General features: G+C 41.6%; 1 protein-coding gene across 1 annotated transcript in view; it reads left to right on the top strand.

The window, feature by feature from the left end:
- The window catches only part of LOC102462429 (mitogen-activated protein kinase 11), a 60,548-nt gene extending 43,539 nt beyond the window's left edge, over positions 1-17,009 (top strand). The window contains exons 10-12 of the mRNA XM_075928230.2: positions 2,954-3,032; positions 6,104-6,277; positions 16,321-17,009. Coding sequence (XP_075784345.1) covers positions 2,954-3,032; positions 6,104-6,277; positions 16,321-16,394 — 327 coding nt within the window. The 3' untranslated portion in view covers positions 16,395-17,009. The remainder of the gene's footprint in view (positions 1-2,953; positions 3,033-6,103; positions 6,278-16,320) is intronic.
- Positions 17,010-17,531: the final 522 nt, after the last annotated feature.

Raw genomic sequence — 17,531 nt, 5'->3', positions numbered from 1 at the left:
CTGCTAGATGACCTCCAACTTAGATCCCTCTGCTAACTGGCATAATGCCATGAAAGCTGATGCATAAGTGTATACACGGGCCTACGATAGCGCTTACCTCCCCATCTCCTCAAGTAAGCCCATTCTCTGCCTGTATCCTCTTCCTTTTACTTTTCAACTTCTATTCAGAAGAGTAGTCTGCTAGTGGCCTCCATTCGTACTTTACCCAAAGAGCAACAGCTTTGTGTTCCCAGCTACACTCCACTCAAGGCAAGATCAAGACTTAAATGGAGAATCCCCAAACCCATTTTCAATGATAAACAGAGGATTAAAGAACTGGAAAAATAAAGGGATCTTTTATATAAACTTTACCAGATGTTTTAGAACAAGTTTCCAAGTCAGTTTACAGATGTGATGTCTTAATTTGGGGTTAGGCCAAAATCTCACTTTCACTATTTCCAAATTCAGAATTATTTAAATACTCTGGTCTCCCTGGGTGGGTTTCTGTGGAATGACAAGCGCATGAAGGAAAGATTGGTGAGTAAACCAAGATGCAGCCAAATTGATATTGGTCTCATTTGGATGTAGCCTGAAAACAAAACAGTCCTGGCTCCCTGCAATCACAGATGGATTCTTGACATATGGAATGGGATATGAATAAATCAGCACAGATTAGGCACAACTGTGGTCAGATGCCCAGGTATCTGATGATTTCTGTTGGGTAATGGTTGATTTTTTTACCTTAGTCTAGGGGTGTCCAAACTTTTTTCAAAGAGGGCCAGATTTGATGAAGTGAACATGCGTGAGGGCCGACCATTTTGCCTGACATTCTTTGAACCATTAAAATTAAATGCAAATTAACTATTTTATGCAAAGTTTATTGCAAACGGCATACTTTTCATTGTCACATGGATGACAAATCTAAACAGGTGTTAAATCACTCTGCCTTTCATATCTGAAGGCCAGATGAAAAAAAAATCCAGGAAGCTAAAATATATGTCAGGAACATTGTAACCTTAACAGGAACATTGTAAACATTACATATTATTGGTAATAAAGGTTGTCTGTCAACTTTTAAGTTCAAAAAATATGAACAGGAACATAACACCAAGTATACATGTTGTGTCCAAATATATTTATAACTGATTTAGACCAACTGACATTAACTGAGATTTTACAATGTATTCATCTCAATACATATGGATTCGTTGGGGGCCATAAAAGATAGATATTGCCAAATTACCTGTGGGGCCGTATTAAACCGGAACACGGGCCGCAATTGGCCCGCGGGCCGGACTTTGGACATGCCTGCCTTAGTCTGTAGTTTCCATGCAAGAAAGGGTAACTGCATAGCAAGTTATATCAAGATGTGCCCCTAAAGCTCTGATTCTTTGAAGTGATGACCTGTCTTAGCACCCATAGGAATAGCTCATGCTCAGCATCATCTCCCAAGAGTGCCCAACACTCTGCAGGGATGTATTCTCATGTCACGGAGAGGAAAGGGGAATGAATCCTGTTCTCTGTCCTTTAAACCTAGGTCATCTGTAGATGACTGGCTACTGCTGGTAAGAACAATCATACTTTTTAGAAAACTGAGCTTCCAGCCTCCTTAGTAAAATGGGTAAAATTTGTTGAAATATGATGCTAATGGCAGCCATTCTGGTTTCATAATTTTTTTGTCTGTAAGATAAAGATTTAGCCCTGTACTGGGATACATTTTGAATGGATACTGTATCTTAGAATGACCTCTCAAAATACTAAAGTATTTTTTGTTTTAGTGCATAACAATTGAAAAGCTTAAAAAAGATCGTGGGGAAATTAGAGAAATATCAGTAATGTGTTGTCACACAGAGAGAGAACTGAGTAAAGATCAGGATTCCCTTTCTTCAGTGGCTATATTCTGACTCACAATAACCCAATAACCTCTTATCACTGTGAAAGAAAGGATGCGCAGGGCCAACTTATCCTGAAGGGGAGGAAAACACATCTTAGTGCCTTCTCTCTGACCAGGAGACATGGAGTTGGTCAGCTTGAGCACCACTTTTAGCAGCTCTTTGCATCTTCGGTCCCTCCTCTTGTCTTCTGTGAGGCCCTGGAGGATTACTCAGTTTCCTACAGTAACAAGTGCTGAGGGGAAATAACCCATGTGTAGAGAAGAGAGCTGATCAGGACTGAACAACCTTTCTTAAAGAAACCACAATTTGCCTGGAGCCTCTTTTTCATGTGTACAGGGCTGTTCTGTCCTCTTTCCTTTGACAATTCCATTTTCAGAGCTATCATCTACCAGGGTCTGACTGTTTACCCTCAAAATCCTCCTCTAGTCTCCTCTGTCCCATAATCAGCAGGTCACCAGCGTATCAGCTTGGACATCAGGAAAGCAATGTCTTCAATTGTGTCAGGTCCCAGCACCTTGCCTGGAATATGTGGGTTGGGCAGCTGAATATGTGCTGTGTGGCTGTCTCTAAGTTGGGGGTCCTGAGGATTCTAGTTCACCCCATGGCCATGGAGCCAACGCAAGCTACAAAAAGTCCTGAGGGGCTGCACCTTGGAGGCATCTTAAATTGGGATTTGATTCTTAGTCAATTAAACATTAGTGTGATGGTGGTGAGCTGGATAGGAAGGGTAATCGCTCTTTGCCAGTGGTAACTGAAAGTTACATGTGGCAGACAGGATGGTATTTTAGGGTTAATGGTGATAATCAGCTAGGCAGGCAGATAAAAACATAAGCAAATGTTTCCATGTGAAATAATTTTAACTTTAAGGAGAAAATTCACCTTTTATAACCTCTTGCCCGTGGCCTTTATAAGACCTATAAAGGTGATTGAGTGCATCTAGACACCCACACATACACAATAAGTTTGTATAGACAATGTCTACCTTAAATAGGACACCTAGCAATTAGATTATTTTCCAGAGTTGCCATGCTTACTGTTGAGCAAAAATGTAATCTGTATATGCCTTGATTTATTCCCAGGCTAGAAAATACATTGAATCTCTACCATATATGCCTCAGCAGGATTTGAAAGCAGTATTTCGTGGTGCCAACCCATTAGGTAAGAATGTTTAAGGCCTTTCAGACTGATGTCATTTGGTTCTTTCACAAGCATCTGAGCTCAGGTTTTACTGTGTACTAAAGCCAACTGACTAACAATGGAGCACAATACCATAAGCATTCCCAAACATCTTGATTTGGATGTTTACTCTTGATTTACTCTGATGAAACCTATTCAGACCCTTTTCTTGGTAGGAAGAATAAGCACGTGGATCCGGGTGAGCAGCAATCCAAGGATTAGAGCGCAAATGGCTGCTTTCAAAAAGTAAAAACCAGACAAATATTGTATAACTGATATAACCAGAGTTAGAGCAAAGATAAAATTTGGAACTGCCTATCAAGAATGATGGAAAATGTTTTATTTGTAATGGATACCCATTATCTATTTTGCTCCAGTATGGTTCAAACCAAAGGTCCTAGAATATAACAACTCTACTGGGACATATCAGACCATCAGTACTATTTAATTGGGTTTTTCTGAAATATGGCCCACTGTTCGGGGAAAAAAAGCATAAATACTGAGGATTACTGAAGCAACATTCTCAATACTCAAAGTGTAGCTAAATCTGTAGAAAATATGGGGTTTATTACTACCCTGCATCAACTCACAATAAAAATTAAAAGTTACAATGTTAGTTTTTCTAATCCCACACAAAGGTAAATCAGAAAATTTTTTAAGAATTACAGTAGACTTCTGATAATCTGGAACCTATGGGACCTAAGTGGTGCCGGATTATCAAATATGCTGGACTATCAGGAGGTACTATAAGATGGTTGGTTATATATATAATGTGTGTGTGTGTGTGTACATATATATGTGTTTTATTGTACATACTGTATACAGTATACTGTAATGTTTTAGTTTTTTCAAGCCTTTTTTACCCTTTTTGCTCAGTTCAGCTGCTGCCGCTGTTACCTTATGACTCATTTTTTGTCGAAGCTCACTCACTAGGCTCTTGCCATTTTGATGCCGGACTATCAGGAGTGCCGGACTATTGGATGCCGAACTATTGGAGTTTTACTGTAGTATTTTTATCTGAAAGTGAAAATGTACTGAAGTTACGCAACATTTTTATCAATAAGGTGTGATTGAGATCTCACAAATTTCATTGGGAAATGAAGTGCAGTTCTCTGATACAAATGAATTAAAAGATAAACTGTCTGAGTCAATATCTTGCCACTTGCTCTGGGCCAGTAGAACAAACTTCAGTAGCAGAAAGTATGATCTGAGAAAGATGATGGTAAGAAATATAATATATTAAAGAGGAAAAACTAACAAAATGGTGATTGTTTATATGTTAAAGAAATTGTCATATATAAATTATAATATATTTAGTCAAAAACATAATATATAAACCACTTCAAGTCCTCTGGATATCTCTCTCATGTATAGTGTTATACAAATTTAAAATGAATACATTTTGTACGTATTCTGTATTCTGTGACTGTCCCCTTTATGGCTAACTAACAATCATCATATGAACATTATTTATGGGTATAAAAATTACAAGTGTGAACTTGCAATCACAGTTTAGGTCATTATGACCCTGATACTGTGGACATATGCATATGCTTAAGCATGTACTCTTACCTGCTTCATTTTAAGTACAGGCAGTCCACGGGTTACGTGGATCCGACTTACGTTGGATCCCTACTTATGAACGGGGTTTTTCTCGCCGCGGAGGATGCGGGCGGCGGGACCGCCCAGACGCGCCACCGCCTGCATCCTCCGCGGCGAGAAAAGCTGCTCCGCGTCTCCCTGGTCTGCTGAGGGGGGCCTCCCAGCAGACCAGGGAGACGCGGAGCAAAGCCACGGAGGACGCAGGCGGCGGGACCGTGGCACGTCTTGGCGGTCCCGCCACCTGTGTCTCCCTGGTCTGCTGGGGTGGGCGCAGCTAGGGCTCCCTCCCCCCCCCAGCAGACCAGGCTTTTCTTGCCGCGGAGGACGCGGGCGGCAGGACCGCCGAGATGCGCCGCGGTCCCGCCGCCCGCATCCTCCGCGGCGAGAAAAGCCGCTCCGCGTCTCCCTGGGGGGCCCCCCCAGCAGACCAGGGAGATGTGGAGCAAAGCTGCGGAGGACGCGGGCGGCGGGACCGCGGCGCGTCTGGGCGGTCCTGCCGCCCACGTCCTTCGCAGCAAGAAAAGCCGCTCCGCATCTCCCTGGTCTGCTGGGGGGGGGGGTGCAACTAGTGCGCCCCTCCCCCAGCAGACCAGGCTTTTCTCGCCGCGGAGGACGCAGGCGGCGGGACCGCTGAGATGCGCCGCGGTCCCGCTGCCCGCGTCCTCCGTGGCGAGAAAAGCCGCTCCGCGTCTCCCTGGTCTGCTGGGGGGGGAGGGAGGGTGCAGCTAGTGGGCCCCTTCTCTCTCCCCCAGCAGACCAGGCTTTTCTCGCCGATGCCTGGGGTAGAGCAGCTGGGGGCTGCCGGGTTGGTCCCACAGCGCCGAGGTGCGGCGCTACTGGACCAACCCAGCAGCACCCCAGATGCTCTGCCCCAGCCGTCCCCAAGAGCAGCTGGGATGCTGCTGAGTTGGTCCCGCCGCGCCAAGGGTCGGCGCTACCAGACCAACCCAGCAGCACTCCAGCTGCTCTGCTCCAGGCATGTCCGATTCAGCTGCTGCTGGTCAGTTTCAACAGCGGCTGAATCTGGATGCTTGGGCGCTGCCGGGTTGGTGTGGGGACCAACCTGGCAGCACCCCAGCTGCTCTACCCCAGGTGTCCCCAAGTCAGCTGCTGCTGAAACTGATCAGCAGCTGATTCCAGGAAGTCAGGGGCAAAGCAGCTCTGCCTCGGGCTTCCTGTAGTCAGCCGCCGGTCAGTTTCAGCAGCGGCTGAATCGGGGACACCTGGGGTACCGGACTTACGTACAAATTCAACTTAAGAACAAACCTACAGTCCCTATCTTGTACGTAACCCGGGGACTGTCTGTATATGACTATTGATGAGCTTACCATTAAGCATATGCATACCTGTTTGCAAGGTCATGGCCTTACGAGGAAGTCTAAATGAGGATTCTGATGTCTAAAATGACCTAACTTGTTTTAAATTTAATTAGAGTTTTGGTTTTGCCCTAGCTGTAGATCTTCTTGAGAAGATGCTTATATTAGACAGTGATAAAAGAATAACAGCCTCAGAAGCACTTGCTCATGCTTACTTTGTCCAGTATCATGATCCTGATGATGAGCCTGAGGCCGAGCTATATGACGAATCAATAGAGAATAAAGAACGAACCATAGATGAATGGAAAGGTAAGGGATACTTACATGCAACTCTTCAAATGTGTAGCAAAAGAATTTGCTTAAAAACAGATTTTGCCTGGTTCAGACCCAGGAAATTGCAACACATCTTGAACTTAAACTTCAGAAATAACAAGGCATATCTATATGTATTTCCCTCTGAGGTTCTATCTCTCTTCCCATCATCTGACCACTGGATTTTCCTCAGTACACACAGCCCCACATGAAGGTGGGCACAGGTGATCTTATAAGGATCCCATACTTTTGTTCTCGTGTAAACTCCTGTGAACCAAATCCTCAGCTGGGATAGCAGAACACCACCAGTTTACACCATGTGAGGTTTTGGCTCCAACCCTTCTGTAGTTATAGCAAACGTGTCCTAAATGGACTGTTAACGCTTTCCTATACATGCTTTCACAATAAAAGGTAAAGTAGATTACGTGTATAAATGCGCACCTAGGGTGAAGTTCACCTCAGTATACTGGGCTGTCTTGTGGCCTTTGCATCATTTAAGTCCCAAAAGGATTATGTGGGATAAAAGTGCTGAGTGTGCTTTTTGTTGTCCATTTCAAATTGGTGAATTAGCACCACGATGCTTGCCCAAAGTATTTGTTCCAGTTGTATAGTTGGCATCAAGAAATTTGATTCTGTACATGCATGGCCAGCTACTATGGGCATTAAAAGGTCTGTTGTGGTTTTAACTTCCAGCACACATTTGTAAACAAGAAACTCTCAATATTTTTTACATATTCCATTTGAGATGGAAGAAATATAAAACATGGGAAGGTAAAGAAGAGCGCACAAGGAATCTCCCATTTATGTGTACATTGCAAGCGATGTAGGAATACTCACTACCCCCTGGCTGGGTTCTCAGGACACTCTCTCTATTTAGCACCTCCTCCTAAGAGCTGAGACCTTTCAGTCCAAATGCCTCGCCCCGAAGCCCAGTGGTGATCCCTCAGACTTCCTGTACCTTAGGCACATTCTTTCCCAAGATTTCACCTCAGGGTAGACACTGTGGGTTTACTGTTTAACTCTTCAGGGACACAGGCACATGACAATAAAAGCCAACAGACACACGCGCAGCCTTTGCACAGGATTCTAAACACAATTACTCTTTACTTAGCAATACACAGAGGGCTAGAACAGGAGACAATGAAGCTGCTTCTGCCAGTTTTCCACTAATGAAGAGTTGTGGGTGGGTGGGTGGAGGGAGATAATTTTCTACTGTCTCCAGCCAATGTAAAACCACTTTGCACTACTTACGTGGTGCAGAGTGTCTTTATCAGAACAGAGAATCCTGCCTAACCCTTTGTGTGGTTCCCTCATCACCAAATGGATACAGCAGAGCTGGTTTACATGGCATATTTTTGCATGGAGTTTACTTATAGGGAGTCTGATTCATTGTATGCACTTCTGTGGAGTAAGACACTCTAGGCCAGATCCTGAGCTGTAGTGCAGAAAGGGTGCTACAAAGATAACTGATAAATGATCTTTGCACTTCCCCACTTCTGAAGCTGGTCTCTGTTTTAAATGAGAGCAGACTGATAACTACTCCAAATTACACTTATCCATCACTCCAAGGATCTGTTCCAGCACCTGGAGATACCAGGAGTGTAAGAGATCCTCTCCAGTGCCCTTTTATCTGCTCCTCTCCCCATCATGTCCTCCTACAGTGTCTGTCTGTGTCTGTGCCACATAAGGACCCCTCTGGTGAAATCCTACAGTGGCTGGGTTCTAGGAGTGGTGCAAAGCTGCACTAACGCAGGGCAGGAAATGTGCCACAGTGACTACTCAGGAAGGAACAATCCTGTATTAGCCTGAGGAGGGCTCTGCTATGATTCTGCTAGTTCTAGATTGTTGATGATAGTTGATTGCCATCAGGAACTCCCTCCACAAAATCTGTCTGCAGCAAAGCCTGGAAAATATACAGGCAGTCCCCGACTTACGCGGATCCGACTTATGTCGGATCCGCACTTACGAACGGGACTTTCTCGCCCCGGAGCTCGCAGGCAGCGATCCGCCACCTCGACCTCCGGGATGAGAAAAGCTGCTCCCAGTGCCCCTGGTCTGCTGGGGACCGTCTCCAGCAGACCAGGGACACCGGGAGTGAAGCCGCAGCCGCGGCGGGGTCCCGCGCCTCTGAGGCTTTGCCAGAGCAAAGCCTCAGAGGCGCGGCACCCCGCTGACGCTGCGGCTTTGCTCCCCATGTCCCTGGTCTTCTGGGGGGGGAGGGGCGCAGCTAGTGTGCTTCCCCCCCAGCAGACCAGGCTTTTGTTGTGGACCCTGGGGCAGAGCAGCTGGGGCATTGCCGGTTGGTCCTGCAGCGCCGCTCTGGGCACTACTGGACCAACCCGGCAGCACCCCAGCTGCTCTGCCCCAGGCGTCCTGATTCAGCCGCTGCTGGTCAGTTTCAGCAGCGGCTGAATCAGGACGCCTGGAGCAGAGCAGCTGGGGTGCTGGTGGGTTGCTCCAGTAGCGCCGAGGAGCGGTGCTACTGGAGCAACCCAGCAGCACCCCAGCTGCTCTGCCCCAGGCGTCCCCAAGTCAGCCGCTGCTGAAACTGACCAGCGCTGACTACAGGAAGCCCGAGGCAGAGTTGCTCTGCCCCGGGCTTCCTGGAATCAGCTGCTGATCAGTTTCAGCAGCAGCTGACTTGGGGACTTGGGGTTCTTAAGTTGAATCTGTATGTAAATCAGAACTGGCGGTCAGTTTCAGCAGCGCTGAATCTGGACGCCAGTTCCGACTTACATACAGATTCAACTTAAGAACAAACCTACAGTCCCTATCTTGTACATAACCCGGGGACTGCCTGTATATCGCCTTGCACGTACCTTGTTGAGTATGAATCCATGCTGCATTTGCTGCTGTAGCTACAGGTACTTGATTTGTCTGTCTGCTATTTCCTCAGATGGTTGAGCCCTTGACAGGAAGGTTTAACAATTTCCTTTTCACAAAAATAATTCCTCTTCATGATGCAAGCCTCTTTTAAAATGGTTACAGGGGCAAATTTGGCTTAACGTTTCCTGAGCTGAAACTGGGAAGTGGGGATAACTGCAATCATGTTTTATGCAGCAGCAGATTCTGTTGCATCAAAAAGATGGTGAAATTAACCCTTGTTCAAAGAGGCAGCACAAGCTTTAGGGGCCACGTAAGCTTTCAAAATACGGCTTTCTTGAAACTGAAACAGAGCATAGGCCTTTTTGTTGGCCCGCTGTACAGGGCTGAATTTCACCCCCCAAGGGATTTCATCTCATTTTCTTCTTTACATACTTCACCTAGCATTAGAAAATGGATCTTGCAAATACCCTATGCTCTGAAAATAAAACAAATACAGTAGACTTCTGATAATCCAGAACCTATGGGACCTAGGTGGTGCCGGATTATCAGATATGCCGGACTATCAGGAGGTACTATAAACTGGTTTTATATAATACTGTATACATTATATACTGTATATAAAGTGTTCTTAACCCTTTTTATTGTACATACTGTATACAATATACTGTAATGTTTTTGTTTTTTTAAGCCTTTTTTACCCTTTTTGCTCAGTTCAGCTGCTGCTGCTGTTACGTTGTGACTCATTTTTTGCTGAAGCTCACTCACTAGGCTCTTGCCATTTTGATGCCGGACTATCAGGAGTGCCGGACTATTGGATGCCGGACTATTGGAGTTTTACTGTACTACATCTGATTCTGCAGTCTGATTATTTCAGTTTAATTTTGACTTTTTACTGTGTGAATAGAAGTGGAAACTTCTAGGCCATCAAACAGTTTTTCTGAGGAAAATCACAATTAATATTTCAGATGCTGCATTCAAGTAAATGTGTGTTCTCATTCCATGTGTTGAATAATTAAGTGCAAAGGTAGTTTTATATAAGAATTATTTGAGAGATTTATTTGGTTAGCATTTCTTTAACAGCTTCAGGTAAAAGTATTCCTTAATGAAGCTAAACTGGTTGAAATTCTTGAAAGGGGAAAAATCAAGGTCTTTGGGTTGTTTAGAAAGAAATGTTGTTATTGCTTTAGTAGGCCTAAAAATGGCTTGATTGAAATCGTTTTGCAGCTTTAGCTAGAAGAACATTAAAACAAGGCAAAATATGGTTCTTTTGTTCTCTATTATGGAAGAATAATATTCCAAATGAAGTAATATGTTCACGATTGCTTGCAGAGATATAATAGAAAATCACTCACAAAACTGAAGAAGTTGCGAATTCTCTTATTTCATCACAACTGAGCTTCTGTAGTACCAGAAACTGACACATTGTGAAGCTATGTAGTATTTTTGTTTCTCTTCTGTTAGAACTTCTCAAGAGAATAGCAAGCTGCTCTTCTAAGTCTTAAGGAACAGATACAAGCCTAGATAGAGGGCTTTTAAAATTTTCCACAAAGCTGCTCAGTTCAGTTTGTGAATCTAGTTCCTCATCAATTTGTAAGATTTTTATGCTTGTCTCTCCTCTAGCTTTTATGAAAATAACTCCGTTCCCCCTCAATGGAAGAATTATATCCAAAGCACCATATTAAAGAATCTAATATGTGGGAGACATTTCTATGCCATTTGGATGGAACTAAATAGGAAAATTCAAACAACAAGGGGTAGAAGGCACATGGATGGGTTCTTTTAGTCTCTCATTAAAGATACATTTTAGTCTGAATTTTGTATTTGTAAGGAAAAGGCTACATTCTGTTTAAGCACAGTCACAGAATAGCTCAGTGTACTTCATTTAGTTTTGGTACATTGAAAGAGGCATGGGAGGCATAGCATTATGCCATCCCTTGTTAGTTGTCAAGGGTCTCAAGAATAAATGAAATAGCTAACCTCGTATTTTGTAAAAAGTTCCATGAAGGCTCTGTTTTTGGAGACATGAATCCTGCAACATGTAAAAACAGCAAGTTGCTTTAACATAAATGTAGTAATGCCTTTTGAACACTCTGTATTCTGTGCACATTTAGAATCAGAAGCCTTACATACTGAATTATTTACCTTGCATCATTTGATTGTAGGCGTTAGTGCAATGAGACGGTGTTTTTGTATTTTAAACTTTTTTATATGCTTTTACTCAAGTCTATGCTTGCCCTAAATTTTTAGTGCCTATGTATATTTTATTGAGGTTTTTTTAATAACTCACATTTTCCATATTTTGGTATTTATAGTCCTATGTGACTAGTAATAAAGGACATATTAGCGAACACAGTATTTATATATTCCCCAACTAAAAGCATTGGTAAGATACAGTTAAGCCCATAAATCAGCCATTAATTGACAATGTTTTAATAATATGATTTCAAATCAGTTTTGTTTGGGGATGGGCTAAAGTCTAGAATTTCAAGTATTTTAGTTATTGAAAAACAAAACAAAAAATTCTAACATCTAACTGCCAAAAATACCCCTGTTGAGGTACCCAAAACCAACCTTAACTCTGCCCCTTCTCCTGCTTCTCCTCCTCCCAGTGAGAGAACCCCACTCATTGAAACAATAATGAAATTAAAAGCCTGATCTTCTTTTCCCTTACGCCAACCAGTGCAAGTCAAGAGTAACTCAACTAAAGTCACTAAAACAACATCTGTGTGAGGACAGCTAGGCTTGGATACATATGAATTATTCTTATACCTGACAGAAACATTTTGAATTTCAAAACTTTTTGACAAATAATAAATTTGGGAAATCCTTTTATTTGCAAGCAGCTCCGATGACTGTCCAGTGGTATTTCAGTTTTGGGTGATACAACCCATTGTTTCCCTTCTAACCTAGATCAGGGACAGCATCTCATACTTGAAAGGGAGTATATGAGTTTTGATCAATATGTTTAGCATCGGGCAATCCTAAGAGATTTTGAGAGGCTGTAAAAAATGTACCCTGGAAGTGTCCCCAAAAATTTACACAATCCTCTCTCTTCCCTTTTAACACTTGTCTCTCCACTGCTACCACACAGCTCAAACCAGTCTGTTAGCTCTTTCCTCCAAGAGGCTAATGCTTTTCATTCAAAATTTATAACCAGAATAGAACAAAGGTAGTGTACTTTGCTTAACAACTTGTTAGTAGCTTTACAAGAATTGCCCCTTAATGATTCATCTTTTAAAATGCAAACTGCCTTAATATTCATCTGCTTTACATCTGTCTACAGAGATTCTTTGAGTTAATTTATAGGGGGTGAGGGAGAATAATTCCCTTGCATGCTATAAAAAAATCTGGGGAACAGCTTTCAAAGTACCTGATGATTTTCTATCTTTGCTGATTAAGTGTCTGGCTTGCTTTCTTCAATTATCAAGTGAGTGATTCTCTGGTGGATAAGAGCGAGCATATGCATAACTTTATTTAAAAGAAAGCCATCTGTTTCTTGATGGTAGAAAAATCCTACTTATATCCATGTAGTCCTTAGTGGAGGACAAATGAATTGGATGACAACAGAAGAATCCTTCAAGGAAGACCAACAAAACAAATTATAAGAACATTCCAGACAAAGTATTTGAAGTGGGTGCTTAAAGTTAAATCCATATTTAATCACCTGAATGGAAGTGACCTGATTTTCAATGGTGCTGTGTATTCTCACAGTCCATCAACACCAGTACCAGTGCTGTGGCTCTGCAAATCAGGTTAGTCTTTCTTTTAGGTGCCTAAATAGATATGCAGGTATCTGACTTTCAAAATCTGGCCGTAATATTTATAATGACTCAACTGTCTGCAAGCAACTAATATTCATACCTGAGAAGGCTCAAGTTTGTTAGACTAAGCATTTAGCTATGTAATAGAAAATTGATTTTCACCCAAACAATGTACCAAGGAAAACAGGGCTGTTTTTTCTTCTTTTGATTAATTTCTGTAAAACTAACAGTCTGTTTTTATTTTATAACAGTGGTTCCCAACGTTTTCGAGCATACGGACCCCTTTTCAATCTATTAAAATTTTATGGACCTCCCTTGCCCCCCCCCCCCCCCCCCCATATTGCTGTTTTCAAACATTCCATTACTTGATAATGCAGCAGCCAGCACATCCCTTGGCCTGCACTGCTGCTTCAGTTCCCGCCCCGCCGTCCCCTGCTTATTCACAGAGGATATGGCGAGGGAGCTCTCATGGCCAAAGGCAGCTCCTGCCCCAGCACTCTGCCCTTGACTAGGCTCAGAGCCCTGGTGGAGGAAAAAAAATAAAAGGAAAAGAAAAGTAAGGATTGAGCCCACCATGGGGCTGGGAGGGGGGCGAGGGCTGGAGCATAAATGACAGCGCAGCTGGCTGTGGGAGGATGGATGGTCTCAAACTGAGCCCTGGGCTGAAAGTCCCTGTCCCACAGTGGGCCTGATCCTTATGTTTAAACTTTCCACGGACCCCTTACAGTACCGTCGCAGAACACAGGTTGGGAACCACTGTTTTATATTATGAATAAAAATAAAAGGAAGCACATAGCATTAATTCAAGTGTTTACTCAGTTATCTTAATACAGTAAAACCTGTGTTATCCGGCACGCTCGGGGATTAGGGCGTTCCAGTTATCTAAAAATTCCAGTTATCTGAGGGTCCCATCAACCTAGGAAAAACCAATGGACAATAATAGTAAAACTCAGATTTTTAATATTGGTAGTTTTGTAGTGTAAGGCAGTTGGTCTCACATTTTTATTTTGAGTTAAAGATGATTAATATTTCTTACATAAAAAATTGTTAAGCCACTCATGGTAAACCAAGCCAGGCCTATGCGCCTGAAGATTTGACAGTATTGTGGCTGGAGGCAATATGGTTAACAACGTTTTCTGGTTAACAGAGTGCTGGATAGCAAAGGTTTTACTGTACAAGTAGTATAAAGTGTTAAGACTATTTAAGAGAAAACAAAATTAATCAACTCTGGATTTCTAGATCAAATTGTTTTTGAGAGATGTGGGGGGAAAATAAGGGCCAAGAAAGATTTCAATAAGTTTCTTCTTACTGATTTTCCACACTGTTTAAAAAATGTCCTGATTTCCTCCAAATATGGCAAAATGAATTTTCCTTGGCATTGGACAACACAAGACAGTTTGATAGATGTAAGTTAGATGAAATTAGAGGAGAGATCAAATTGGTATTGTAATAGAAAACAACTCATAGCATTAACGGTAGCGAGACAACATCCTCTCATTAATCTGTGCAAACTGTGGGTTCATGTACATCTCCACAGTGACAGTATTTCATGATGGAAACAAATAGTATATCTTTCCATGAATAATATGATTGTGAATATTTCCTGCAAGCAGAAGTTTCTACACATTTTATTATGCCAATAAATTAACATTATTTATTACTGCTTCTCAAATACTGCAATTGCTAATCGAAATAGGGAGACCTTAAAGGTCCATTTACAGAAATGATTTCTCTGAGTTGTTAATGGAATATTGGCTCAATTTAAAATAAATAAATAAATAAAATTGATAGCACATTTCTTCCCGTTTTCTATTCTTCAAACTTTAAAGTCTCTAAGTGGTTGATCCTGAGTGAGGAACTGAGCACCTGAATGGGGTTACAAGTGCTTGGTATGTCCAAAGAGCTTCATGACATGTTGTTGAGGTTTACAGCCAGGAAATTCCTGGCTGTTTAATCAATCAGGGTACATCTACACAGAAACATTATTTCAAAATAACTTAGTCAGCGTCTACACATCAGGCAGTTATTTCAAAATAATGTTGAAATACTGTCAAGGTGGAGGACTTCTTACTCTGACTCCTGTAACCCTCATTGTATGAGGAGTAAGGGAAGTCGGAGGAAGAGTGCTCTATTTTGAAATAAGTGCTGTGTAGATGCTCCCAATTTTGAAATAAGCTATTTCGAAATAAGCTACGTAATTGACTTATCTCAGTTTCAAGTTAAGCCCATGCTGCTTTGCACCACCTGAGCAATGTGAAACAGCGTACAGCTGTGGCCAGGTTTTGGCCCTAAGTACATAACATTTAAAGACTACATTGAAGAAAGCTATGCACATGCAGATACACACACTTACTGCTGCAGTACGTGAATCTTTACCAAACCAATTCACATGAGCACGTTGAGCTTTAAGCTAGGGATGTGAAAGTGTAACCATTTACACAGGGAGGTAGGGCTGCTTTTAAAACAGAGACAACATATAACCATGAATGTTAACCATTGAGCTCCGGCAGCGGCAGCAGCATGGGGTGGGGGGTGGCTTTAGCATAATTACATGCAGTTTAACATTTCTACTTTAAACACTAGCCAGTGAGCAAAGGCCTCTTCCTGCACATGTGGGAAGTTTTTCATTTACGACAGTGTGGAGAGGATCAATCCCTTATGGTCTCTTTCCACATTGAGAGAAAAGGTGTTTTTAATAGAGAAGAGCCAGAATTGTGATATTTTTTTCCTGTCAGTTGAAAGATATAACTTGCTCCTTGCTGAAGGGAGATTGCTGTCGTCAGAGAGAGAAAAGGGGTTAGGCAGAAAGTAGAGCAAAATGGCACTGCATACTGCCACTTTGGGCAAGTCTTGGTTCAAGCAAGTTTGGGAGCTAACATACTGTGCAGCAAACAACTATCCTGTAAGGAAACTTTAAAGCTACATACATTGCAGTAGAACCCTCAAAGAACAAGGCATAACAGTAGAGGTTCAAGTGTTTCATTTAGATTGGAACACAAGGGATTGAGAAATAGATGAAGAATGTTCTTTTTGCACCTAAAGAAATGAAATGATAAAATGTATATTAAAATAAACTCAGTTGGGCATTATAAAGGTTTCATATTATAGTTTATTTTATTTCATTAAGTCATCCTGGAAGTTCTTTGACAACATACGCTGCATTTCCTCTTCAAGGCTAGTGTGTTTTAGTAATAAACTGCTTGATGCAAATATGTCAGAATAAGGAGCATGACTTCCACTGACTTCAGCAGGCTTTTGATCAAGTTCGTAGTAAGGTTAGAAATGTAAACCCTTTCATGATACCTGTGTGTCTCTTTTGCCTTGAATATTTTCTTTGTAAATTGATACTTTTCAGATACTTTAGGTCTACATACAGTCTACATACAGTCACTACTTAAATGTGATTCATTTCAGATTCAGGTAGTTCACATCTCTCTTTTTTGTCCCCTCCAGAGATTACATATGAAGAAATGATTAGCTTTAAACCACCTGATTTAAAAATGGATAGCCTGGAAATAGAACAGTAAATACAACCAGCTGTGTTTTGCTTTGCTGGACTACCAAGACTGTTGAAAACATAGCATTACAATTTAACCTGTATTCCCAAGAGTAGATTTCACTCTCCAAAGATGTTGGAAAAGGTATGGAAGAGCAGGTAAATGATATTGAAGCCAGAGTTTATTTGTTTTTCCTTGTACTATGAATGTAATCACAGAAAATAAAAAGGTGGTAAAGAACTGCTTCATTCTGACAAAATGATGCACTGAGTTTGGTTTTGCTGGATTTTTTCTGCATGTTTCATTTTATTGTTTGTAATGCCAAAAATGAAGGTAACTTTTTATTATTTTGAATATACTTTTTAAAAAATTGTACATTTAAAGCATGAATATGTGCAAACATGAAAGTAGAAGTACATATACGCAACCACTTGTTTCCTGGCATTACCCTAATTTTATCTGTTTTTTTTTAAATTTTATTTATAGCTAGTGCCTTTAAGGTAAAGAGGGCATGGTAGTGAGTTAGACGTAATATGCAAATGTAGTCATATCTGTGGTGGTCTTATAAACATACTGGATGTCTCTTGAGTGGTTTAACACCAGTTGGAAATCAGTGAATAAAACTTTGTCCTGCTGCCATGTAAAGTGTCGTTCTCATTATTTTCGGTATAGCTTTTAAATCTGCAGAGGATAAGTTTTTGAGAGACAGTGTTTCTTTGTGATGCTACTACAGACTGTGTCACTAGTGAACAGTTATGAATTTGCACAGATTACAAGAATTCACACTGCAGATGCTTTGAGGAATTTTTGTAGTTTTCCAGAAATTTTACCGAAGATACCACAGATTATAACTTAGAGATAATGTGTTCAGCTCTCAGCATTGAACTCAGTATCTTCCTTACTCTCTTTATTTTCATTCAGTCAATCCATGAGAGGCCAACATAATACTAGAGATTTTAGAAACAAAACAGGGATAAGGGTTAAGAATAACTTGGAGATTTGTGAAAAGCAAAATATTATAATCTAATTGGAATTGCATTTTAAGCAATATTTTAAAAGCTCCAATTTAGACCATCTAAATTTAAAATTCATTCATAGCAGAATATATCTGATGCCAAGATGTCTTAAAAAATTAACCCTATCATTTCTTTCATCCCCTGAAAGTGT

The sequence above is a fragment of the Pelodiscus sinensis genome, chromosome 1 (assembly GCF_052426305.1).
Source record: "Pelodiscus sinensis isolate ZL-2025 chromosome 1, ASM5242630v1, whole genome shotgun sequence".
NCBI lineage: Eukaryota > Metazoa > Chordata > Testudines > Trionychidae > Pelodiscus > Pelodiscus sinensis.
Note: the sequence above shows the minus strand (reverse complement) of the source record. Positions and strands in the feature narration are given on the sequence as shown.